The sequence below is a fragment of the Leuciscus leuciscus genome (assembly GCF_965113295.1).
Source record: "Leuciscus leuciscus genome assembly, chromosome: 8".
NCBI classification, from domain to species: Eukaryota; Metazoa; Chordata; class Actinopteri; order Cypriniformes; family Leuciscidae; genus Leuciscus; species Leuciscus leuciscus.
Genome location: NC_138732.1, coordinates 35,511,674 through 35,539,586, shown reverse-complemented (window position 1 = coordinate 35,539,586; position 27,913 = coordinate 35,511,674). Strand labels below are relative to the sequence as shown.

The 27,913-nt window shown below is 40.2% G+C and overlaps 2 protein-coding genes across 2 annotated transcripts in view; one reads left to right on the top strand and one right to left on the bottom strand.

Moving 5' to 3' along the window:
- il1rapl2 (interleukin 1 receptor accessory protein-like 2) overlaps positions 1 to 27,913 on the bottom strand; it is a 554,898-nt gene that overhangs the window by 473,798 nt on the left and 53,187 nt on the right. The gene's annotated exons all lie outside the window — the stretch shown is intronic.
- On the top strand, positions 95 to 13,871 carry LOC309505293 (uncharacterized protein; the record flags this gene model as incomplete). The annotated part of the gene is made up of 6 exons (XM_082178670.1): positions 95 to 1,865; positions 1,952 to 1,975; positions 8,334 to 8,881; positions 11,847 to 12,016; positions 13,151 to 13,305; positions 13,387 to 13,871. Exons 1-6 carry the CDS (start codon positions 308 to 310, stop codon positions 13,869 to 13,871), a joined length of 2,940 nt encoding a protein of 979 aa, XP_082034796.1. The 5' UTR covers positions 95 to 307.

The following is a 27,913-nucleotide window of genomic DNA, read 5'->3' as shown; positions in this document are numbered from 1 at the left end:
ACGTAAGCGCCACAGGCCTAAAGTCATTAAGAGACTATGGAGCTTTATTTTTAGGCTTCCTGCTCAGCTCAGCTACCGTTCGGACGCTCTTGCTTACTGCTCCGCGCTTTGCTCTATCGCTTTTATATTTTATCTTCTATATTTTTATATTTTAGCTCCTTTTATCACCTAATTTTAACTTCAGCAAATCAGCACAGTGCTCAAACGACAAAGTTTGGATTACCACAAAAACGCAGAATTCTTCTACCCGACCAGCTTACATTCCGGGGAAAGGAAAACACAACTGCCTACAAGGATAAGAGAGAAAATGCCTCTTCTGGAATCTACTTGCTGCACTAACTGCCACAGACTTTTACAAAGGATTGCAGTTCTTGAAACAAAGTTATTTACGGGACCACCAAACCAGACGGAACACACAATAGAGCTTCGTCATGGACACCCTCAGCATATAGCCGGTGAGTCCCATGAAACTAGTGCTCCTCGACAGGTAGAGAAACAAGCCGATCGACTTACAAATCGATGGCACAAACAGGGAGCGAGACCCAAAGGCACTCGAGACATCAGATTGTCACGAGCCCCACATATTGCCGCAGTAGCATCCTCTACCCCAGATACAGCTCTGACAAGGATGGCAAACACTGGTCTCCCACCAACACCTATACATCTTGAGAACAGATTTGAAGTACTAATGAATGTAAATGAGGAATCCCCAAACGTGATGAATGTGATCGAACACAGACTGTATCAGCCAGTAGCTAACACTGATGCTAACTGGCGCTCAAGGTCGAGCAGACAGCGGCACTCAGCTCAGAGCACAGCCGAGCCCAGGACTCTGATAGTGGGGGACTCCATAATCAGAAACATTAGCAGCAGGGATACAACTACATGCTGCTTTCCAAAAGCAACAACTTCTGATATAAACAGGGAACTTCAGAACATTCTGATGAAACATAAGACTGCAAATCGACTCATAATTCATGTGGGGAAGAATGATATTCATAAAGAGCAGTCAGAACTCCTTAAGAAGGATTTCAATGAACTTTTTGAAACACTTAAAAGACTGAAAGTTCAAACATTCATCAGTGGACCACTCCCAGCAAGAGGAACAAACAGGTTTTCTCGGCTGCTTGGGATTAATACATGGCTGCAAAAAACCTGCAATATAAAAGGAGTAAACTTCATTGACAACTTCAATCTTTTCTGGAGTCAGAGACAACTATTTCATCGGGATGGCCATCACCCAAACAAACTTGGTTCAAGAGTGTTAAAGGACAATATCGACTTCTCCCTCAATCATCCTTCTGCAGTGTGTGTCAATCTGAACGACACACACACACCTGGAAACAGTATGAATGAACACGGGACTTCACTTCAGCAACAAGATGGACATGCGGTTGACATATCACACAAGGACAATGATAACACCACTGAGCCACAACAACCTCTGCTCACGGACACAATCTCAGCTGAGCCATGCCCACAGAGCTCATCACAGACAGACATATTAGAACTGCTCCAAGATTCAGCACCCAAGGACGACTTCCTGGAAAACAGCCAGGGAAGCCAGGACAGCATATCACAGCCTCCTATAACACCTGAGCAACAGCCCCTTTCACCAGATACTTTCTCACTCTCGCCAGCGACTCCACTCCTGTGCTTCTCACAGAAAATGGAAGAATTAGTGCATGCTGGAACCAGACTATCCCACTCTTTTGCTGCAAGCCCCCAGATACCAACCAAAAATCGTCAGGCACCTCAAACACCGAAGCCTGCGCGCCGAGCTCGCCCGCCCCCTCCTCCTGTGAGAGCTCTTCGGCCTCTTCGGCCAAAACGCCAGGGCCCACACCCTCCTCCATCTGCTCGAGGTGAACCAAAAACAACTGATACCAGCTCTCAGTGATGTGTTTTGGGTTCCTGTTATGATAACAGTAACTTTCTCAAATGTTTACAGAACAAGCGGGAACCCAGTGTGCCTGTATCTTTCTCTATTGCTGTTCTATTACAAGATAGAAAGTCTAAGGCCTTCAATAGCCGTACAGCAAACCCAACTAATCTGGTGCCTATTACATGTAAAGGTTGGGATGATCTTGGAGAGAGGACGCTGGCGCTGTCTGTTCGCCGCTTCTCCACTTTTTATATTAATTTATCGTATTTTAAGAAAGTGTTTTTTTGGACTATTTTATGCCCCTTGCAAGTTTCCTCTGTGTACCGCAACAACTTTTTGACCGGGTGCTTTAGCAACGTACCTGCTGCCGTTGCTTTTCGGTGTAAACACTGTGCTAACGCCACCAGCGTCCGGCATGATGTTAAAATATTCCATTTCTCAACTGCTGAGTCTCAACTGGAACACTGCTCCACCTTGCATCACAGCCATAAGACAGCTTGGACTTTTGCGCCGACCCCGGTACTGCCACAGAAGTGCTCGGAAAGACTTTGTTTACATTTCGCATGGTGCATCGACGATCCCCTCCATCTGGTCTTCAGCTGCGCGTGTCGCGCTACAACGGCGTCATCAGAACACTGCCGAGCTTGGAGTATGTAGTAACCCTACATCGCTCCTGAGAGCCTCTAGCGGTGGGAGATATATAAAACACGGAGTGGACCACAGTGTACTGCGGAGCTTACAGAGATTTTCACCATCAGCTTTGTCTCCTGCCACTATGGAATTATTCAACACACAATCCCTTACCAATAAATCCCTTCTTATTCATGACCATATTTTGGATAGAGGATTAGATTTCATGTGCCTAGTGGAAACTTGGCACAAAACAGGCGACCACTCAGTACTCAATGAAGCTTGCCCCCAGGGTTATGTCTATATGGAAAAATCACGCAGCTCTGGACGTGGGGGTGGTTTGGCCGTCATCCATCGGGATGAACTGAAACTCTCTCCTCTGCCACTGCCTGATCTTACCTCAATGGAATGCTTAGCCTTCAAATGTAAACCTCCATACTCCATGACAGTGCTTCTCATATACCGTCCCCCCAAACCACACTCTTCATTTCTCCCTGAAATACATGATTTACTCACATCACTCTGTTCCATGTCAACAAGGATTGTTATTCTTGGTGATTTTAATATCCATATTGATAAACCCTCCTGTCATCTTGCAACAGAGTTTATGAGTCTAATTGATTGTCTTGGTCTCCAGCAACATGTGAAGGCTCCTACGCACACCAAGGGCCACACCTTAGATCTTGTCATTACTGACGCGGCCCCCATAAACAGCCTGGAGGTAAAAGATCTGGGTGTGTCCGATCACAAGCTGGTTTCTATGGCCCTTACATTCTCACTGCCCATCATCAGACCTAAGCGCCAAATATCTTTCCGGAACTGGAAACAAATAAACCCAACTTCCTTCACTATAGACCTTCAATCCAATATTAACTGCCCAGTCTCTAGAACAGTAGACGGACTAGTGGATCACTACAATACATCATTGAGCAGTGTTTTTGACCTCCATGCCCCTGTCAGGACACGGGAAGTCAACTTTGAACGCTCTGCCCCCTGGTTCACACAGGAATTGCGGCAAATGAAAACTGAGGGCCGTATCCTGGAACGCCGCTGTAAACAGACTGGTCTAACTGTTCACAATCTTGCATTCCGTGACCATCAAAAGGCTTATCTTAAGTCCTTGAAGGGTGCACGTTCAACATTTTATTCCAACCTCATTAATAAGAACACTGGAAATTCTAAACAGCTTTTTTCTACAGTAAACAATCTTCTGAAGCCGAAATCATCTTTATCCACTGAAACCACAGCGGAGCGATGCAACAGCTTCATTGACTTTTTTAGATCTAAAGTCAATAACATCCGCTCTTCAATATCTGGCTCTCTATCACTGTCTCCACCGTTATCCAACCCCCTGTCCGGTGGATTGACAGTCCTTCCGTACTTTACCGAGGTTCAGCAGAGCCATGTTGAGGAAACCATCAATAAAATGAAGCCATCCGTCTGCATCTTGGATCCCATCCCGACTGTTTTGCTCAAGTCACTCATTCCCAGTGTCAGCCCAATCATCACTGAGTTTATTAATCTCTCGCTAAAAACAGGCGTTGTCCCTCCTGCCCTTAAAGCTGCTGTCATTTGTCCGATACTTAAGAAACCAACCCTAGACCCTGAGGTCCTGGGAAATTACAGGCCAATCTCCAACCTCACCTTTTTGTCAAAGGTTCTGGAGAAGGAAGTCGCCATTCAACTTCATAACCATCTAGAACACAATAACCTATATGAGGTATTTCAGTCAGGCTTTCGTTCGGCCCACAGCACTGAAACAGCTCTGCTAAGGGTGACAAATGACCTTCTCATGGCAGCTGATTCAGGATCACCATCGCTGCTCATTCTACTCGATCTAACAGCCGCATTCGACACAGTTGACCATGCCATCCTACGGGACCGCCTCCACAATACAGTTGGACTATCGGGAACAGCACTGCAGTGGTTTCAGTCCTACCTTTCTGGCAGGACTGAACGAGTTATATTAGGAGAATATGAGTCCAGGCTGCTCCCTGTTACATGTGGTGTTCCGCAGGGGTCGGTTCTTGGCCCTATCCTATTTATTTTATACCTGCTTCCCCTCGGTTCTGTCATCAGCAGATATGGACTATCCTTCCACTGTTATGCGGACGATTTGCAACTTTATATTAAAACTGCTCCAAGCCCCTCCACAACCTTGTCGCGGCTCAACACATGTCTTCTGGAGATAAAGGAATGGATGAAAAGCAACTTCCTCCAGCTAAACTCCGGTAAAACTGAGGCATTACTTGTTGGAACCACGCACCAGATCCGCTCCTCTCCCGTATCTCAGTTCATCTTGGATGACCAAGCCATCACTTTCTCCTCCTCAGTTACAAACCTAGGGGTTAGGTTTGACCCGCAGCTGACCTTCAACGAACACATTAAATATATTTGCAAAACCTCCTACTACCATCTTCGAAATATCTCTAAACTACGTCCTCTTTTAACTCTTCAGGATGCAGAGAAACTTGTCCATGCTTTTATTTCCACCAGGTTGGATTATTGCAACGGACTCTTCATTGGGACTTCTGTCAGAAACATGCAGAAGCTACAATACATCCAAAATAGCGCTGCCAGAGTCCTCATGAGAGTCCGAAAATTTGATCACATAACTCCCATCTTACACTCACTCCACTGGCTCCCTGTTTCATTCCGGATCGACTTCAAAATTCTGCTGTACACACACAAATGTATTACTGGACATGCACCACCTTATCTACAAGAACTCATCACCTTGAAATCCTCCTCCCGCACTCTCAGATCATCAGGTCACCTACTTCTTCAGGTCCCGACCACTAGACTTCGTACTATGGGGGACCGAGCATTCTGTTCAGCTGCACCGCGGCTTTGGAATCAGCTCCCGAGTGAGCTGAGAGAAGTACACAGCTTGGACACTTTCAAGGCAGAACTGAAGACCTTTTTATTTAGAAAGGCTTTTATGTGCTGATTGTTTTATTGTTTTTATGGTTTTTAGTATTCTGTAGTTATTATTGTTGTTCTTTTGTGTAGCACTTTGAGATTCTTCGGAATGAAAAGTGCGTTATAAATAAAATTGATTATTATTATTATTATTATGTCAAACTAAGATTGCTGTGGGGACAAAAAGTAAGACTGTTAAGTTAGCACTTTTAAACATTCGCTCACTTAAAAATAAATCACTTCTAGTCAACGACTTAATAACCACAAACAACCTGGACTTTATGTTTCTAAATGAAACCTGGCTAGAAGACAGCTGCAGTGCAACAATCCTCAATGAAACAGCCCCTCCTAACTTTACTTTTATGAGTGTCTGCAGAGCTGTTAACCCCCTGAGGTCTACGGTATCGCCGGCGATACCAGCTCGCTTTTTTTTTGTCAATGTAAAAGAAACTCATAAATACTCTGTTGACTTTGATTTTCCATAGGAGTTTCATACATCAATCGATTCTGTTAAATGTGTATTATTTTTGTGTATACTCACAATAAAAACAAAGTGTTGTGCTTTTTGCCAAATAAAGAAAAATAAACACGAAGCGAGTTCTGCCTTCTCTCTGCCAGTGAAGTCCATTCTGAAACGCGTCCGAAAATGAACAATAACTGAGCGAATACTCAGTCAAACAGGGATAAAGACACACAGGCATGAAGCTTGAATTTTCTTCTTTTAAATGAAGTAATTTATATAAAAAACAAATATTCTAATCTTGTGAAATCTGTATTAAAAGAGAGCGATTCCAGTCGAGCTCATCTCATCTCATTACGTTATAATCGGCCCCGCCCACGGAGAGCGCGCGCTATTCAAACGCAAATGACTGAGACGATCCCATACAAACTGTGAACGCCCACATATCAGCTCGAGAAAACACATCAAGTTTATTCAGATAAGTGTAGTTGTCTACACTGTCTCGCAGCGCTGTGAGGAATAATAATAATGGAAAACTTACCTCAGAAGTGCTGGTATTTCGAGGAGCAACGGATGGAATAATGTAGTAAGTTTTTTTTTTTCATTCTCAAGTAAATCGCGTTTCTGTGTGAATGAATGAACGCAGAGATGCGCTGTTTACCACAACTCGCAAAAAGACGGTTTAAATTTGAATTGCGTTTCTGTGTGTGAATAAATGATCTGCTTTTAGCAAACTATTTAGCTATACTGAGTAAAATCGATTGAAATGTTGAAATAAAATGTATTTGTATAAGCAACGTATTAAACTGCAAATTAACATTTATATTCCTTATAATAAAAACGAAAGACCTATTTTACAGACATATGAAAGACAACATTTCGTTGATTAGTTTTGGATAGATTACACATTTTTACTGTAAAATATCTGCCACCTCAAATAAGCTTTTGTTTGCCAATTTTTGCTAATATGTTAAATATAGTATGTTTTGTCAATGTAGGCTATATTCGAAGTTTGAAATATGTATGATAAAATGTATACTTTAGTTTTTACAAAGAAAGATTACACTTCAATTGTTGTTGTAATTGTAACCTTTTTAATAAAAAAATATATATTTACAAGGTAGATGTAAACAAATTTTAAAAGGTAAATATAAGCATTTTCTTTAAATAATTTTATTGTGTTTTATTATTGACAAATTTGGGGAGAGGATACATATTCCAAAACTGAAAATACAGTATGAGAATTAACTGCACAATTAATAGACATGTTTTCCTTGGATATTATACAATTTGCAAGCTAAATTTGTAAAAAAAAAAAAAATTGACATGCTTCCAACTGTGAACCAATTTGGTAGAATATATATATATATATATATATATATATATATATATATATATATATATATATATACTGTATATATATTGCTCTTGCATTCTTTCTTGTGGCTATAGGTGACACACCTGAATGAATGGCTCATTAGGTATGCGGGCCCCATTGTCTCCTGAGGTGTGAACCACTACATATGCATGATGCTGTTGAATGGTTGACGCCCCTTGCGCATATTGCCTTTACAAACAAAAAGTGTTTTACAAGATTTAAATCAATGTATTGTGTTATGTGAATGATAAGGGCAGGATGATTTTCACATCATTTTGAAGAAAAAATTCTAGGCAAAGACATCAATTAGTCAAAAGTCTTATTGACACGTATTTAGTATGTGTTTTGTGGCCTTATTTCAGAAACTTTAGTTTTTAGTTTTTTCAATAACCATGCATAAACATTATTCTCTCAAAAATACAAACATGTACATGCATGTTGCTCACATATTATGGTAGCCCTGTTTGTGCTAAATAGAGTGTAATTATACCTTTGCCATTAATATGTTTATAAGCAACTGAAAAAAGCACAAATGTCAGGGCATGTCAGAACATCTCAAGGACCACAAAAACCCCTCAGACCTCAGAGGGTTAAGAGAGGTGGGGGTCTAGCTGCTCTTTTTAAAGATATCTATCAATGTAAGCAAATATCATTTGGGAATTACCCGTCTTTCGAATATCTGGGTACTGTGTTAAAAGGTGCTCCTCGCATTTTACTTATCATTATTTACAGGCCTCCAAAATATTCTCCAGCCTTTGCTGAGGACTTTACAGAACTGTTATCAACAACTACCTCAGAGTTTGACTGTTTTGCCATTGCTGGAGATTTTAACATTCACATAGATAATGCAGAAAACAATATGACAAAATAAATCAAAACTGTTTTAAAAACTTTTGATCTGACTCAGCATGTACATGGACCCACACACAATCATGGACACACTCTAGATTTACTTATCAGTAAGGGTCTAAACATTTCATCGATTTTTATAAAGGATGTAGCACTGTCTGATCATTTCTGTATTTTCTTTGATATATTGATCTCTCCTGCCACTGAAGCTGGATCTGTGTCTGTCAAGAAGAGATGCTTAAATGAGAACACTAGTGTACTATTTATGAAGGCTATATCCTTAACACCAAGCATATCTGCTGACTCTGTTGATTTTCTCCTTGATTCTTTTAACTCAAAAGTTAAAAATATAATTGATGATATTGCTCCTGTTAAAGTCAGGAAGAAGAGTGGCAGACAAAAAGCACCTTGGAGAAACTCAACAGCAGTGCAACATATGAAAAGACAATGCAGAAAAGCAGAGCGCATGTGGCGGAAGACAAAACTTGTAGTCCATTATAACATCTACAAAGACAGCCTGCATGCTTTCAATATGGAACTAGGCAAAGCTAGACAGACTTTCTTCTCAAATATTATAAACAGCAATTTAAACAACACACGCACTCTTTTTGCTACTGTAGAGAGACTGACAAACCCCCCAAGCCAGATTTCCAGTGAAATGCTCTCAAACAGCAAGTGCAGTGAGTTTGCTTCTTTCTTCTCTGAGAAAATCAATAATATCAGAAAGGTGATCAGCACATCCTTGAGTTGCACTGGGGTCAGACAGATCAGACCACCTGAGAAAGTAGTTACTATGTCTGACTTCAAAGAAATTGATGGCAAAATTTTTGAAGAAACCGTACAACACCTTAAAACATCAACATGCGCCCTTGACACACTTCCCACATCTTTCTTCAAAATTGTGCTAAACAGTTTAGAAGCAGATCTTCTAGAAGTGGTAAATGCCTCACTTCTCTCTGGGAGTTTTCCAAACTCCCTGAAAACTGCAGTTGTCAAGCCCCTCCTGAAAAAGAGCAATCTGGATAAGACCATATTAAGCAACTATAGACCGATCTCAAATCTTCCTTTCATAGGCAAGATCATTGAAAAAGTTGTCTTCAATCAGCTGAACAAATTCTTAAGCTCGAATGGATACTTTGACAATTTTCAATCTGGTTTCCGACCGCACCACAGCACAGAGACAGCGCTCATAAAGATAATAAACGATATTCGCTTAAATACTGATTCAGGAAAATTATCAGTGCTGGTACTACTCGACCTCAGTGCTGCATTTGACACTGTCGATCACAACATACTTCTTGACAGGCTGGAAAACTGGGTGGGGCTTTCTGGGATAGTCCTAAAATGGTTCAGGTCATACTTAGATGGGAGAGGTTATTATGTGAGTATAGGAGACCATAAGTCTGAGTGGACATCCATGACATGCGGAGTCCCTCAAGGCTCAATTCTTGCGCCACTCCTGTTCAACCTGTATATGCTCCCAATGAGCCAAATAATGAGAAATAACCAAATTGCTTACCACAGCTATGCAGACGACACACAGCTGTACTTAGCCCTATCGCCTAACGATTACAGCCCCATTGACTCCCTGTGCCGATGCATTGACGAAGTCAACAGTTGGATGTGTCAAAACTTTCTTCAATTAAACAAAGACAAAACTGAAGTTATTGCGTTTGGAAACAAAGATGAAGTTCTCAAAGTGAACGCATACCTTCACTCTAGGGGTAAAACAACTAAACATCAAGTCAGGAATCTTGGTGTGACACTAGAGTCAGACCTTAGTTTCAGTAGTCATGTCAAAGCAATAACTAAATCAGCATACTATCATCTGAAAAATATTGCAAGAATCAGATGCTTTGTTTCCAGACAAGACTTAGAGAAACTTGTGCATGCTTTCATCACCAGCAGGGTGGATTATTGTAATGGACTCCTCACTGGCCTTCCCAAAAAGACCATAAGACAGTTGCAGCTCATACAGAATGCTGCCGCCAGGATTCTGAGCAGAACCAGAAAATATGAACATATCACACCAGTCCTCAGGTCTTTACACTGGCTCCCAGTTAGATTTAGGATTGATTTTAAAGTATTATTACTGGTATATAAATCATTCAATGGCCTAGGACCTCAATACATTGCAGATATGCTCACTGAATATAAACCCAACAGATCACTCAGATCATTAGGATCATATCAGCTAGAAATACCAAGGGTTCACTCTAAGCATGGTGAGTCTGCTTTTAGCTATTATGCCAGCCACAGCTGGAACCAGCTTCCAGAAGAGATCAGAGGTGCTCCTACAGTGGTCACATTCAAATCCAGACTCAAAACACTTCTGTTTAGCTGTGCATTTACTGAATGAGCACTGTGCCGCTGTTCGTCCGACTGTTTGTACTGTACTGTATTTTACTCTATTTTTCTAAACTGTTTTAATTATTCTTATTTCTTTTAATTATTTTAATTTCTCCTATGTCAGCAGGGCATTTAGCCCGAAACTGTAAATGCCCACTCAGAAGGTGATAATGTGAAAGTGATTAATGTGGGTTTGAAAGTAGAACAGTATTTAAATGACGATATTAAAGTTTTCGTCTGAGAAAGAATGTGAACGCAGTGCTAAAGTGCTAAAGAAAGTGAAAAGAACGTGTGAGTAAATGAGGGAGAAAAGAAAGTTAAAGGAAAGTTGATAGATGGAAGTCGTAAGAAGATTGAAGGTTAAAAGAAGGTTGAAAGATTTAAGTCTTAAGGGAATCCTTTGAAAGAAAGATCTATAATAAATATTCTTTTTTATTTTTTAAAAGTACTGTATTTTATTTTATTTTTCTAAACTGTTTTAATTATTCTTATTTCTTTTCATTATTTTAATTTCTTCTATGTAAAGCACTTTGAATTGCCATTGTGTATGAAATGTGCTATATAAATAAACTTGCCTTGCCTTGCCTTGCCTTGCCTAGGCACCGGGACAATAATTGAGTCTTTCAAAATGCGAGGAACGGTGTGGAGATGTAAGGACATTTTGAAAATAAAACAAAAAATGTCTACCAGCTGTTCAGCACAGTTCTTTAATAAACGGCCTCCAATGCCATCAGGGCCGGGACTTTTCCTTTCCTTTATACCTTTGAAGAGTGTCAGGACCTTGTTTCTGTCAACCTGGACTTTACCTTGCCCAGGGGCAACGTTATTAAAAACTGACAGCTCCTCACTAAAATCATGAATATTAAAACGATTATAAAAAGTGTTCAGGTCATTTGAGAGGGCAAGGTCTGACATGCCATTTAGGGAAATCGGACACTTCTTAGGCTGCATCCCCATCATGGCTTTCACACCCTCCCATGCAGGACGTGAGTTACCTGTGCTCAGCATGTTCTCAACTTTGTCCTTATAATTAAGTTTTGCAAGCTTAAGTTCCTTTTTAGCTTGTTTTTGAAGTACTCTGTATTGAGTCATGTTACCTTGATTGAAACTAATATTTTGATGATTAATTATGCTTTTGACAGATTTGGAGACCCATGGTTTATTATTTGGATATATGGAAATGGGTTTACGAGGGATGACTAAGTCCTCACAGAAGGTGATGTATGCGGAAACAGTCTCTGTGAGCTCATCAATGTCCTTACATTCATTTTTGAATAGATCCCAGTCAGTGCAGCCGTAACATTCCTGTAGACACTGGATTGAGTCCTCTGACCAAACCGGAACCCACTTCCGTTCCTGCTTAATTCTCTTAGAGCGGCCTCCGAAGCACACAAATAGCTGCTTCGATTCGCTGCACCGATGCCAGAGCCAGCAGTAGAGTGGTCTTTAGCGAAAGAGGCCGATGGTTGGCTGTCGAGAGCGGATCAAATGGGGGGCCTCTGAGTGCCCTTAGAACAATGGACAGGTCCCTGGAAGTGTTGGGGTGAGGCAGGTTTAGCCTCCTGGCCCCTCAGAGAAATCTGACCATCAGGTCGTGTTTCTCAATTGATTGGCCATTTATAGGGGCGTGGTAAGCCGCGATAGCTGCCATGTATACTTTGAGCGTAGACGGAGTGGGTCTGGCCATCCAACAGCTCCTGGAGAAAAGAGAGAATGGTGTCGATCTCGTAGGACAAAAGAATATCGCACAGTGTGTATTCTGTTCTGACGCGAAGAGATCCACTTCTGCCTGTCCGAAAACGCTCCAAATCATGCGGACCGTCAGGGGGTGGAGTCTCCATTCCCCTGGGGGCGGTCTGTTCTGATGGCGGTGGACGCCGGCTTGGCGTGCTGCGGAGACGGCACTGTCTTAGGGTGACTGGAAGCAACCGAGGAGCTCGTCTTTTAGGCAGAAAGTGGCCCATCTCTTCTGCGCTGCCGTGAAGCGATCCGCGAAGCGATCCGCGAAGCCGTCCACTGCAGGACCGAACAAGCCCAAGGGGAGTCAAGGAAAGCTAAATATACTAAAAAAAGATATACTAAAATGTATTTGAAATACATTTATTTTATGCTAAGTATACTACAAATACATTTACATATTTATGTACTTAATATAAATACCCTGCAATTGTACTTTTAGTACTTATTTTAGACTAATTTTGTACTTAATGTACTTTGAACTTTAGTTATCCAGAAATTGTGCTGACGTTCAACTAAATATATACTTAAGTATATTTGATTGTGTTAAAGTGGAACTATTGCAAGAATACTTTAGATATCTTGCATTTAATGACTGATACTATACAGAGATCATACTATCCTTACTAATAGAAATATTAAAAACATTTTAAGGCTTAATAAGAAATGTGCATTGTGCAATAAAGTACTCCAAATCAATTTTAATTACAATATGTATATCAGTAAGATCTGTCCCCTCTGCTTTCAAAACTGCTGCTGTCACCCCAATCCTCAAGAAACCTGGTCTGGATCCCTCTTCACTCAACAACTACCGCCCAATATCCAACCTCCCCTTTCTGTCTAAAACCCTGGAACGCATAGTCGCCTCACAACTACAAACCCATCTTCATGCCAATAATCAATATGAACCCCTCCAATCTGGTTTTCGTCCCCTCCACAGTACAGAAACTGCTCTCCTCAAAGTCCTCAATGACCTCCTCACCTCTGCTGACACGGGTTCCCTCAACATTCTTATCCTTCTCGACCTGAGTGCAGCCTTCGATACTGTGTGCCATAACACTCTGCTCACCAGACTTAAAAACCTCGGTATCGAAGGTACTGCACTCAGCTGGCTACGTTCCTACCTCTGCAACAGATCCCACTTCATCTCTCTCCATAACCACACCTCTACCACAGCCTCAGTCACCCAAGGCGTTCCCCAAGGCTCCGTACTCAGCCCCCTCCTCTTCATCATCTACATCCTTCCCCTTGGTCAGATTTACCACTGTTATGCCGATGACACCCAGATCTACCTCAGCACAAAGTCCCCCCACAATCCTCCCCTCTCCCACATCAACTCCTGTCTGTCAGCTACTAAAATCTGGATGCAACAGAACTTCCTCAAACTCAACAGCAATAAAACAGAATTCCTCATCATTGGCTCCAAATCCACACTCAGCAAAACCAATAACCCCACTCTCACCATCGACGGCACCATTGTCTCCCCATCTCCCCAGGCACGCAACCTTGGCGTGATTTTTGATTCAACCCTCTCCCTTGAGCCCCACATCCGTCAGGTCATTAAAACATCCTTCTTTCACCTCCGCAATGTTGCTAAAATCAGACCCTCACTCACACCCCCTGCTGCTGAAAGACTCATTCACGCCTTCATCTCCTCATGACTGGACTACTGCAACTCACTACTTCTTGGTATAAGCTCAACTTACATAAGAAGACTACAACTGGTCCAAAACACAGCCGCCCGACTCATCACCCGCTCCAAATCCTGGCACCACATCACTCCAGTTTTAAAACAACTGCACTGGCTTCCCATTTCCCACCGGATCAAATACAAAATTCTGATTCTTACCTACGAAGCCATCCACCACCTGGCCCCTTCATACCTCACTGACCTCCTCTCCCCCTACCAACCCTCACGGTCCCTCAGATCCACCTCAGCCGGTCTCCTATCCATCCCCAAGTCCAAACTCTCCAGTTTTTGGGGACAGAGCTTTCTCGAGGGCAGCTCCAAGGCTCTGGAACTCCCTTCCCCTTGAGATCCGCACCTCTGAGTCCCTTAGTCCCGCACCTCTGAGTCTATAGTCAGGTTTTAGACAAGGACATAGTACTATAACTGCCGCAATGTCAGTCACTAATGACATTATTACTGCATTGGATAATAAAAAAACATGTGTTGCACTTTTTATTGATTTATCCAAAGCATTTGATTCTGTGGATCATGATCGTCTTTTGCAAAGGCTTAAATGTGTAGGTTTTAGTAGTACAGTTTTAAAGTGGTTTTCAAATTATTTGACTGGAAGAATTCAATGTGTCTTTAGATAATTATATTTCTACCCCTTTCATAGTGAAGACAGGTGTTCCTCAAGGATCAATTTTGGGACAAATATTATTTTCCATCTATATAAATGAACTTGCCGTAGGATTAGAGACAGTAAATGTACACTTTTATGCAGATGATACAATCATCTATACAATGGCTTCATCTTTAAAAGTGGCAATGGGCTCTTTACAGAATGATTTTAATTAATTTCAGACTTCTCTTGATAATCTAAATTTAGTGATGAATACTAAAAAACAAAATACATGATTTTCACATGCTCCAGATTATCATTTAATGATTTTATGATTAAAACTTTTGATGGTACTCTGCTTGAGAGGTTGCATCCTACAAATATCTTGGAATCTGGCTGGATGATAAACTTACTTTTAGTACTCATGATATTCTTTTAAAGAAATTGAGAACAAGATTAGGTTTTTATTTTCGTTTGAAATTTTTTTTTTCATTTGTTGCTCATAAATGATTAGTGGAAAGTGCCTTTTTGTCAGTATTGGACTATGGTGATATAATATATATGCATGCGCCTTTGAATACTTTGAAAAAATTGGATGTTGTTTATCATGCTGCTTTACGATTTGTGACTGGTTCAAGTGTGCGTACACATCACTGTAATTTATATGAAATGACAAAATGGACTTCTCTGTGCTTGGGGAGGAAACAGGGCAATAGAGGGTGCGAGGGTGCTAGGGCGCTAGCCAAACCACAGTTTATGAGCCACACTTTTTAAATAAATAAGTAAATATGCATAAATCATATATACAAATTGTCAGTATTTGTGTGTTTGAGATATTAAATGCACCCAGTATGTGTGAAAAATATGATAGAAATTCAAAATGTCTGCTTTTTCTACACGTCCCCTCCAGCTGTCTGCACGTCTCATCAGCTCTGGGGCGCTAGAGAAATCGCCCCAGGAAGGCGGGTCTGTGGAGCAGCTTAGCCAATTGCTGATTTAAGATATAAATGTTTGACATAAACTCTAGCCAATCAGCGACCTCAAATCTAGTCAGCTATGGGCGATTCATTTAGCGCCCCCAAGCTGCGCACGCCCATCTCTATCAGACAGTGGACTATCGGCCTGGCTAGCTGGATGCGGTCATGCTAATGCCTTGTTTTGCTTTCCGTGATTACTTTTTAAAACAACAGGGACAGATCCAGCATGGACAGTTACCGGAGTGAGGGAAGCAGCACCTGTCTGAGAAAGTAACTAAACAGTTTGAGTTCAATTTCAAATGCAAATGGAAAGTTTGTGCAATTTGTTTTTTTTTTGTTTAAGAATGCCTCAGCCTTGTAATATGGCATTAAATAATTACTGACTTTTTCACAGAGCACTGGTTTCATGCAGTTTGTGTTAAATTGTGTTTGGGAGGTTAATAATAATTATAATTATTTGTAATATTATTATTTATATAGTGCCTTCATTTAATTCTACCTCACCTTAAAATAAAATTTAAACTGAGCATGCATTTCTATCAGTTAAAATGCTGTAAATACATGACATCCGATCAAATTACCTCATCTTTTGCGGTCAAAACTTTATGCATTTAAGCAGCGTGTAGGCTATATGATAGGTCTCGTGCAGATTGCTGCCTCGGCAAATCGCGCTATACTGCTGTCTCAACAATGTACATTACCTTTGTAAAAGTAGGGATTTAGCACTTACTAGCATGAAGAACAAATATAGACACAGGCTGTGCATGGAGATCGATATAAGATTCAAACTCTCTTCGATACAAAGACATACCCTGTGTGAGTTCCTGTGTTTAATGTTGATCACATTATATGAAGATCCACACGATTGCTAGCCTAGAAATCTAGAAGTTCAAAATTGATTTTGCAGCCAGTGTGGTCTAGCAACTCTCTGTTGACTTTCGAGCTGGAAAAACCAAACGCAGGTCAGGCCAATCACATCATGTATAGAGTAGGCGGGGCGGGCTTAACATAATGACGACAGAGTTGCGACAGTTCCCTGCTACTTGAAAACAAAGAATGGTTGCTGCTGCTGGCGAACAGCGGTCTTTCGAATTGGCTTTGGCCGCGACTGGAGGACTTGGAGTTAAGCTTTTCTTTGAGAAAGGAGCAAAAAACGGCACTTAAGTCATTTTTAAAAAAGGAAGATGTGTTCGGAGTTTTGCCGACTGGATACGGCAAAAGTTTAATATACCAACTAGCCTTCTTCGTTGCTCTGATTGGTTGTAGCGCTATCCTATTGCGTGCAGAGGGATTTTGAGAGACAACCGTTTATCCCGCCCCTCGGATTGAGCCGTGCCAATGGTGAGTTGCCAGACCTAACATCTTGATGTAGGTCTGGCTTGCCAGGCTACACGATTGCAAACGTGACATTGATTTTATACAACAGTTCAACAAACGAAATATTAATATTAAGTGATGTTCATTTTCAACACAGTTGTCAGTATTTTTTACAACAAATTAATAGCTCCAACGAAAGCCACAGCAGAACTGCAGCACACAGCAGTGTTTGTGAACGAATCTGCGGTTTTGAACGAATCATTAGAGTCAATGATTCAATGATTAATTCATAAATACAGCCACTTGCTTCATTACTGAGTGAATGAATGACTCGATGACTCACCACCTACTGGCGGTTTTAATTTAATATTTAAAAGCATCACTTCGTTTTTACCATCATTGCATATTTCTCTATTGAAATTTTTTTTATTTAAAGCATTATTTATTTAATAAAGGTATTTGTAAAGGTAAAAATGCACTGGAAAAATCGTTTTAAGGGGGCAAATATTGTCCCTTACTGAAAAAGGTGTGACTGAAGAGTGTGGGTACGCAGAAGGATGTTAAAAGCCTCATGGGGTACAACTCTAAAAAGTTTGAGAACCACTGGGACTGGGTTAAGGAATAGAACAAAATAAACATCAACATCAAAGCACAATACACATACCAAGGGCAGAAAGTAGGCCTAATATACAGAGGACACTTACAAAGTTAGGTTAAAGATACAAACAAAGAGGGATTCAAACAAATAGCATATCAATAACAATGTAGAATTTACAGACTATGAGCTGAAGAGTAATATTCAGATAAAAAATGTGTTTTTGAAGGACAGAAGGGTGGATGTTTGACGGATGTCTTGAGGAAGAGCATTCCACAACCTCGGAGCCACTATGCTAAAAGACTCCCATGGTTACCAGACTATTGAAACTAGGGCTGGGCGATAAATCGATTTTATCGATTAATTCGAATGTGTAGTTTACGTCGATTTTTTAAAATGAAAATCGGTTTTCTCTTTAACATTCGCCGACGCTCCCCTCTGGGCTCCCGTAGCTCCGAACGGGCTCAGCTCTTCCCCCGCGCGTTTGGCATAGAGATACACAAACAACACGGCAAGACCGCGGCAGCACAAACACACCCGCCAAAAAACAGCCTACAGTCTTACAAACTGAATCCGCAGAGCTGCCAACTCTCACGAATTCACCGTGAGACTCACGCAATCGTCACTTTTTAAACGCTCTCACCACGCCACACATCCATTTTCTCACGCAGAGAAAAGTCGCGAAGCAAAGAGGACACTGACACCGACAGACAAGACAGAGAAGGTTACTATTGAAACTCAACAGCAGTGCAAAATATGAAAAGACAATGCAGAAAAGCAGAGTGCATGTGGCGGAAGACAAAACTTGTAGTCCATTATAACATCTACAAAGACAGCCTTCATGCTTTCAATATGGAACTAGGCAAAGCTAGACAGACTTTCTTCTCAAATATTATAAACTGCAATTTAAACAACACACGCACTCTTTTTGCTACTGTAGAGAGACTGACAAACCCCCCAAGCCAGATTCCCAGTGAAATGCTCTCAAACAGCAAGTGCAGTGAGTTTGCTTCTTTCTTCTCTGACAAAATCAATAATATCAGAAAGGTGATCAGCACATCCTTGAGTTGTGCTGGGGTCAGACAGATCAGACCACCTGAAAAAGTAGTAACTTTGTCTGATTTCAAAAAAATTGATGGCAAAATTTTGGTAGAAACCGTACAACACCTTAAAACATCAACATGCGCTCTTGACACACTTCCCACATCTTTTTTCAAAAGTGTGCTAAACAGTTTAGAAGCAGATCTTCTAGAAGTGGTAAATGCCTCACTTCTCTCTGGGAGTTTTCCAAACTCCCTGAAAACTGCAGTTGTCAAGCCCCTCCTGAAAAAGAACAATCTGGATAAGACCATATTAAGCAACTATAGACCAATCTCAAATCTTCCTTTCATAGGCAAGATCATTGAAAAAGTTGTCTTCAATCAGCTGAACAAATTCTTAAGCTCGAATGGATACTTTGATAATTTTCAATCTGGTTTCCGACCGCATCACAGCACAGAGACAGCGATCATAAAGATAATAAACGATATTCGCTTAAATACTGATTCAGGCAAATTATCAGTGCTGGTACTACTCGACCTCAGTGCTGCATTTGACACTGTCGATCATAACATACTTCTTGACAGGCTGGAAAACTGGGTGGGGCTTTCTGGGATAGTCCTAAAATGGTTCAGGTCATACTTAGATGGGAGAGGTTATTATGTGAGTATAGGAGACCATAAGTCTGAGTGGACATCCATGACATGCGGAGTCCCTCAAGGCTCAATTCTTGCGCCACTCCTGTTCAACCTGTATATGCTCCCAATGAGCCAAATAATGAGAAAGAACCAAATTGCTTACCACAGCTATGCAGACGACACACAGCTGTACTTAGCCCTATCGCCTAACGATTACAGCCCCATTGACTCCCTGTGCCAATGCATTGATGAGGTCAACAGTTGGATGTGTCAAAACTTTCTTCAATTAAACAAAGACAAAACTGAAGTTATTGCGTTTGGAAACAAAGATGAGGTTCTCAAGGTGAACGCATACCTTCTCTCTAGGGGTCAAACAACTAAAAATCAAGTCAGGAATCTTGGTGTGACACTAGAGTCAGACCTTAGTTTCAGTAGTCATGTCAAAGCAATAACTAAATCAGCATACTATCATCTGAAAAATATTGCAAGAATTAGATGCTTTGTTTCCAGACAAGACTTAGAGAAACTTGTGCATGCTTTCATCACCAGCAGGGTGGATTATTGTAATGGACTCCTCACTGGCCTTCCCAAAAAGACCATAAGACAGTTGCAGCTCATACAGAACGCTGCCGCCAGGATTCTGAGCAGAACCAGAAAATATGAACATATCACACCAGTCCTCAGGTCTTTACACTGGCTCCCAGTTAGATTTAGGATTGATTTCAAAGTATTATAACTGGTATATAAATCATTCAATGGCCTAGGACCTCAATACATTGCAGATATGCTCACTGAATATAAACCCAACAGATCACTCAGATCATTAGGATCATATCAGCTAGAAATACCAAGGGTTCACTCTAAGCATGGTGAGTCTGCTTTTAGCTATTATGCCAGCCGCAGCTGGAACCAGCTTCCAGAAGAGATCAGATGTGCTCCTACAGTGGTCACATTCAAATCCAGACTCAAAACACTTCTGTTTAGCTATGCATTTACTGAATGAGCACTGTGCTGCTGTTCGTCCGACTGTACTGTATTGTATTGTATTTCATTTTATTTTCTAAACTGTTTTAATTATTCTTGTTTCTTTTTATTATTTTAATTTCTTCTATGTAAAGCACTTTGAATTGCCATTGTGTATGAAATGTGCTATATAAATAAACTTGCCTTGCCTTGCCTTGCCTATTGCTATGAAACAAATTCTCAGCTCTCAGATTCTGTCGATTTAATTACGAAATTCAAACAATAAACACCGTTTTGGCGCTTGACAGATCGCTGACAGAGTTCAAGCGGCACGTGAACCGATCATCTGTTACTCTTTACTACTAATTAATAGAAGGCTAAATAAACACGAATGATCAATCGGTAATTTGCAAGATACAGTTCAACTTACCGAAATTAAATAAAATCGATCGATCTGTGTTTTTCAACTGCGGAAAGAGGTCTATAATAACAGCTAGAGGACAATACGTTACGTAAAGTTACTTTTACCTCTGGAAAGCCCATTAAAGACCATAGTACGTTAGTTGGACTTTAAAATAATTGCTGTAGAGAGTAGTATTTTGCTAAATATGATAACTATATTACATATTTATTATATTTTTACCTATATCATTAAAATATTATAATGTTGAACTTGTTACTTGTTATAAAAAAACGCATAATATTTAATTTTAATTGTTATTTTTAACCTTTAATAATAATACCAGCTGACAGGGCTTTAAATTAACATGTATCTACTGTACCTAGTATTTATCCAAAGGAATCGATATTGAATCAAGATCAGAATCAAATCACAAGAATTTAACTGAAATTGTGAAAGCAATAATAAAAACAGTAGCATACCAGTCATTGTACCATGTAAACATTGTGTTGTCACTAAACTTAATAAAATTCTGTTTAGTTACCAAATGTTTTGACAATCACAATACACTTTATTGTGATGTACATTTTTTTTTCACGTTCCCCACCAATCCCAATCCACCCATTTCATGTTATGTCACGTTATGTTATGTTACATTTTCACTGTTTACAAAGGCAGGGCCTGCCATCTTGTCTTTTTGGCTTGTTGCTTCTGATTGCACTTTAACCCCAAGGGGAAAATCCAAATCAAATCCCAGAAGGGAAAATCAAAACAAAATAAAGTTAAAAATAGTTTTGAACAATTTCTTTGTCATCTGCAGATTGATTTTAAGTAGGGGAAGAAAAAAAATCGATTTAAATCGTAAATCGGATTTTTTGTGAAAAAAATCAGAGATTTTTTTTTTTGGCCATATCGCCCAGCCCTAATTGAAACCGACTGAATATGACACAGCCCCACCTAAGATACAGTATTTTTCACCAGCCGCCACTGGGAGGAAACATCATATGTTGATTTTTATTGTAAAAGCTTTACTGGGTAAATTACCACAGTATATATCTAGTTTATTGACATACTGTACTAGTATCTATAATACTAGATCAACAGTCAAACTTTTACTCAAGAACCCTATTTTTCATACAGAAATAGGTAGATCAGCCTTTTCTAATTATGCAACTTACTAGTGCTGTCAGTTAAACGCGCGTTATTAACGGCGTTAACGCAAACCCATTTTAACGGCGTACATTTTTTTATCGCGAGATTAACGTTCTTTTTGACCAAGCAAACTTTGTAGTTTTTTTCACATGCTGTTGAAACAACTAGTAACGTTAGAAAAACTACAACACCACACCGGATCTAGCTAGACCGGAAACAAAACAACTGGCACGCCACACACACTTGTTTGGGCTTGCGAGCCGGCCGAAGAGTAGTAGGCTAACGTCACGTTTTGAGTGGATGGCGAGCGCGAGACACCGAAATGGATGCCAAAAAGATTCTGAATGGAAAGTTTACTTTAAAAAAGTTGCCAAATGGTTCCATTGACAAGACCAAAGTGATCTGTGTGTTTTGCCGCTTTGAACTGAGCTATCATCGCAGCATGTCCAGTCTGAAATACCACTTGATGGCCAAGCACACAGCTGATGTGAATTCTCTGATGCGATTATTTGCTCCAAGTGAGAATGTTAGTGTGAAATTGAACACTACAGTATAAGTCAATGTTGTTTTCAATAAAAAAACATTTGCACAAAGCAAGCCGATCCACTTTTCCATGTTGATCAAAGCATTAAAATGAGAAAAAAATAATGGGACAAAAAGAAATCAAGGGACATTTAAAATAGATAAAAATGTGCGATTAATTGCGAGTTAACTATGACATTAATGCGATTAATCGCGATTAAATATTTTAAGCGTTTGACAGCACTACTACTTACGCATGGAATGAGCTTCAAGGTATATTACACATGAAATATGTACCATCTCTCGCTTTGTTTAAAAACATCTTAAAATCTGTTTTTATAGAACGTGTTATAAATGTTTTAATAGTTAATTAGGATTTGTATTATCTTTTAGATATGGGTATTTTGCGTTTGTTTATTATGTTGTGTTATCTACTACTTTGACATTTTTGTCTTGTGCTGCCTATCTTGACCAGGACTCCCTGGTAGAAGAGATATCGTATCTCAACGGGACCTTCCAGGTAAATTAAATAAATAAATAAAAATAAATAAATAAATATCATAAGGTAAAAGTTCACAGATGGACTAGTTACAGTTATTATTTATTGGTAAATTATTGGTTATTATTTATTGGTAAATTAACCAAACTGTTGTGTACAAAAAACTAATTAATATCTCAAAAAAGGAAATTAACAAACATTAAAAAGCACAAACGTCAATCAAACATCTGCTGAATATCGCTCTGGCATCCAATATTGATCATTTACTGACGTACTAATGAAGAACAAACTCTCTAAAAAGTGACTCTTCCAGATATACGTGTGCTTCATGTGTTCAGCACGGAAAGATTAAAAAAAGGCTTTATGGCATTTATCGAAATGTTCTTAAAAGCATCCACAGAGTTAAATTTAGGTGAATCACAAATAAATGCACCTAGACCAAAGTTTCCCTTTGAGATTGTGTTAGAATACATTGGTCCTTCTGCTTTATTTTAAAAGCTTTAAACTCAGAAGAACTAGCATAAAAATATAGCTATATAAACCGGAGCAAACTTCTGAAAGTGCGTTGTACAGAGACTTTTTTATGTAAAAAGCTACAACAACCTATATGTATGTGTGTGAGTCAACTTGCATGTCTGTTTATGGGTGCGTTGTTAACAGCCAAAAGCCCATTAAGCACACTTTTAGGGTATCTACTGAAAAATTCAAAGACTTTTTCTCAAAGCTTTCCCAGGAAAGCATACATCTACAATAAGCAACCCCACAGCTCCTCACGAACAACCTCTCTTCACCAAACTTTCTACCAGGAGCAGTGTGCAGACTAACTAATTTAGCCTTCAAAAATGTTTTACAGTACCTTTGCAAGAATGTTTCAAAACACACTATCCCTTGATGCTGCTCCTCAGTTTATCGCTGTAGGATTTCCTACCGACAAGCCGTCACGCACACACAGCTATTTTCACATAAATTATGCACAGGTCTGAGATGCGACTGTTCACTGAGGGCGTTTTTCCACTGGGTTCGTTTGCTGCGGTCCGAACCCGAGTGCGCTAGTTCCCGGCGCCCCCCGCAGCGTTGGTCTGGTTTCACACTCAATTAGTTGTATCGAACCCAGGTGCGTTTGCAGTGATCTTACGTCATCGCAAACGCACACGGAAAACGCATGGAGAATACAACTCGACTGAGCATAGCTGTAATTTGTCTGTTTTTTTGGTGCTATTATGCGCAACATAGTGAGAGACAACTACGTTTATGTTCATTACATGGTGTAATTCAGCACATATCCAGGGGACGCCGTGTTTCACAACGTTCCCCTGCCACTCATGGTTGTCGTGTGTGAGGAAACAATGATATCAACAGTGATACGCATGCACGGGATACTATACTTCCTGAACAAGCGCGCACCCGAGTCCGTGTTGCTTGCACATTAACGCGAACCGCGCCACGGTTCGGGAGCAACCAAGCTCAGACCACCTCCTCCAGGTAGTCTCAGGTTCGGTAATCTAGTGCGCACCCGGGTCCGATGACAGCGTTCACATTAGCGATTTTTCATGCGAACCGTGCCCCGGTCCGCACTAAACTGCCAGTGTGAAAGCGCCCTGATATAGGTTGCCATCTGCCTGGTCAGTATAACTCTGGAAGAATTACAGCTGATAGAATGCCCAGGTGAGCGCAGCTGAAAGTGAATTCTATATTGAGGCATAACAAGCAGGACTGACTCTATCTGATGTTGGCTAAAGCCAGAGGCCCTCATGGGATCTCTTTTGTATGGACTTTGTTGCGTCCCACATAAGTCTAGGGGTAAATGGGACGCAACAAAAGTAAAATCAAATTTTAAAGAGCGTTAATCTAAGTCCTGCCACAGCACCACAAGCCACAAGTATCCAGAAAAAGATTTTATTTCACAGCTCGTGGAACAAATACAAAGAAAAACACAAAAGGAAGCAATAGCTTCAGGAGAGGATAAGGCCAAAATAATAAACAAAAGACAATATAACTAGAATGATTTACCTCTAACTAAACAAACAAAGGAAAGAAAAGAAAAATAACAGAGTTATACCCTAACTCCCTTACTAACCCCAAAACAGGAGAAAACAGGTTTAAACAAAAAGGCATCCACCTCCCTACAGCTTCCAAATAAAACCAATAAACCCAAAACACAAATAAACAAACATTAAGATAGCTGCTAAAGAGTGTTAATAGTAGCAGCTATTAATCAAGCAAGATAATCTCAAAAGATAAAGAATACAACTCTTTAACTAACATAACAAAAAGTAAGTGTTTGGAAAAATATCACAATGAACCAACAACAAGAATACTACAATACCAAAATAAAATAATCAGCAGCTCAATAACCACCAATTGTAACTGCAACAACAGGCTGGGCAGGAGCAAGACAACGCTCTGGAGAAAGCTCTTGGGGGAACGTTTTCTCGCCGTCTGGTAGCTGGAGCTCTGCTTTTATGCTGGCTCACTCTTAATTGGTAAGCAGTTACAGCTGGGAGCAATCAACTACCTGCCAGGCAGATTGAGTAGAAGGAGCAAAAATAAAAGAAACAAGACACATTAGAAATAAATATAAATCAATAATTACATTGTCTCTGGACGTAACAACTTCTATACCAGGACATTCAACTAGCCTCATAAAACTGAAGGAGAAAATAATCCACAGAACAAAAATAAAACAATGCAAATATTACAAACTAATGTGGTATGTGGCAATAAATCCCAGTATGGATATTGATATGATGTAATGGAACAGGGGTGTCCAAACTCTATCCTGGAGGGCCACTGTCTTGCAGAGTTTGGCTGTAACTTGCCTCAACACATCTGCCTGAAGTTTATATGCCTAGTAAGACCTTGATTAGCTGGTTCAGGTGTGTTTAATTGGGATTTGAGCTGAATTCTGCAGGACAGTGGCCCTCCAGAAGCAGGACTGGACACCCCTCTAATAGAAGAATAATGTACACATATATGACTAACAGAAGCTGTGTTTACATGGACCCTAATAATCCGATTGTAATTGGACTAGAAGCACAAGTTGCGTTTACATGGATCCTAATAATCTAGTTCTAATCGGAGCACAGCCGGAATAAAAAAGTCCCATGTAACCATGTCAATCGGAATGAAGTGGCCAAATCAGGAGAACGTCTCACCAATCCTTGCTTCAGACTTTCATCCAGTGTGGGCAGGTGCAAATCCTGCTGGAAAATGAAGTCAGCATCTCCATGAAGCTTGTCTGCTGAAGGAAGCATGAAGTGCTCTGAAAATGTCCTGGTAGACGGCTGCGTTGAGTGGACAGCACAGTGGACCAACACCAGCCGATGACATGGCTCCCCAAACCAACACAGACTGTGGAAACTTCACACTGGACTTCAAGCATCTTGGATTGTGTGCCTCTCCATTCTTCCTCCAGACTCTGGGACCTTGGTTTCCAAATGAGATGCAAAATTTGCTCTCATCAGAAAAGAGGACTTTGGTCCACTGTGCTTTATTAAATCCAGAGTCAACGCAGCCATCTACCAGGACATTTTCAGAGCACTTCATGCTTCCTTCAGCAGACAAGCTTTATGGAGATGCTTCCTTCATTTTCCAGCAGGATTTGCACCTGCCGAAACTGCCAAAAGAACCAAAACCTGGTTCAATGACCATGGTATCACTGTGTAATTACTGTGTGATTTCATGTAATATTCCAATTTTTTGAAATCCTGTTTTCGTGGGTTTTATGAGCTGGAAGCCCAAATTATGTACAAATAAACAACTAAATACTTGAAATCATTTAAGTTGTGGGCCCTGAATCTATAATCTATGTAAATTTAACGTTTTGAATGGAATTATGGAAATAAATAAACTTTTCCATGATATTCTAATTTTTTGGAAAGGGTCTGTATATCGTGTCACAATATATCGCAATACAAAATGCAACAATATGTATCGTGCATAGTGACAATATGCATTGTGTATAGTTCACCCAAAATGAAAAATATTGTGTGAGAAAAAAAATCAAGTTTACAAAGTGTTAGCATCAGTACTACATTAAACTACTATAAAATGTTGAATACAATGTATAATAATGCAATGGGGGAATTTTTGTGGGTCCTGATTAATGCCAAATGTCTTATGTTACCAGTAAAAAGTGGCCTACATTATTTTAAATATATCTAGTCAGTGACAGAGTGCAAGCATATTCGTCTAAAATAATTCTGTATTTTCAGCTTCAGAATCATGAAAATTTGTATTCTGGTGTCACCATTGTCCGGTGCATTGGGTTACCAGCACCAAGTCCAAGCCTATTCATTTACACCCACAGTGTAATATCAAATTTAGCATTTTAATTAACAGTACATTTATTTGTTAACCTTTTACCTTTAACCTTTTAACGTCTTGGAGTATCGCAATAATATCGTATCATGAGTTCAGTATCGGGATATGTATCGAATCGTGACATAAGGGTATTGTTACACCCCTAATGTTAACACTATGATCAGATTCGGAAACAAAAGGTGTCCATGTAAACCAGTGGTGTGCGGTGGTGTTTTAAAATGAGGAGGCATAGTCCTCACTTTTTTATATATATCAAATGTTCATTTATGTCCATGTAACAGTTAATTTTCCTGGTTACATAAACATTACATAAAAAAGAGAGACCAAATACAATTCTATTTTGTATTTTTACAATATATAATGTTCTATTTATTAAAAACAAGTATAAATTTCATTGCCTCCTCTCAGGTGACTTTCCCTTATTCATTCTCAACCTCACATCAACCTCCTCTCAGTAGCGTGGCAACACCGCGGAACCCCTGTGCACCTCCTCCTCCTGGTTATGAACCTGGGACTCCGCCTTCAACCTCGGAGCACGCTGGTCCAACTTGACCGGCCGTCCAGACTCCTTCGCCTATGCAACCACGCAGGAGTGTTCCCCCATAGCGTCATCGAAACAGCAGCGTAGAGTTCACTCGAAAAGGAATCACATCCTAAAGTGTAACCATTTTTCAACCCGCTTTGTATTGTTACAATGTCGCAGGGCTGCTTGATTATGGCAAAAATGGGAAGCCTTCCCAGACTCTAGAGTGTTACCAGTCCTATTCCAATCAGCATAACTATTCAAAGAATGGGACAGAGGCTCCAAGAGCCATTAAAGACAAAAGGTGAGAGTCTCAATAATCTGACTCATTTGGTACAATAAAGAGAACAGGACTGGCAGGAATCTCTTGCAGGAAACTTTTCTTAACAGCTGATATCATCATCATAATCTTAAATGCTAAATTCAATGTACTTCAATTTAGTTTTTCATTTGATGTTATGTCAA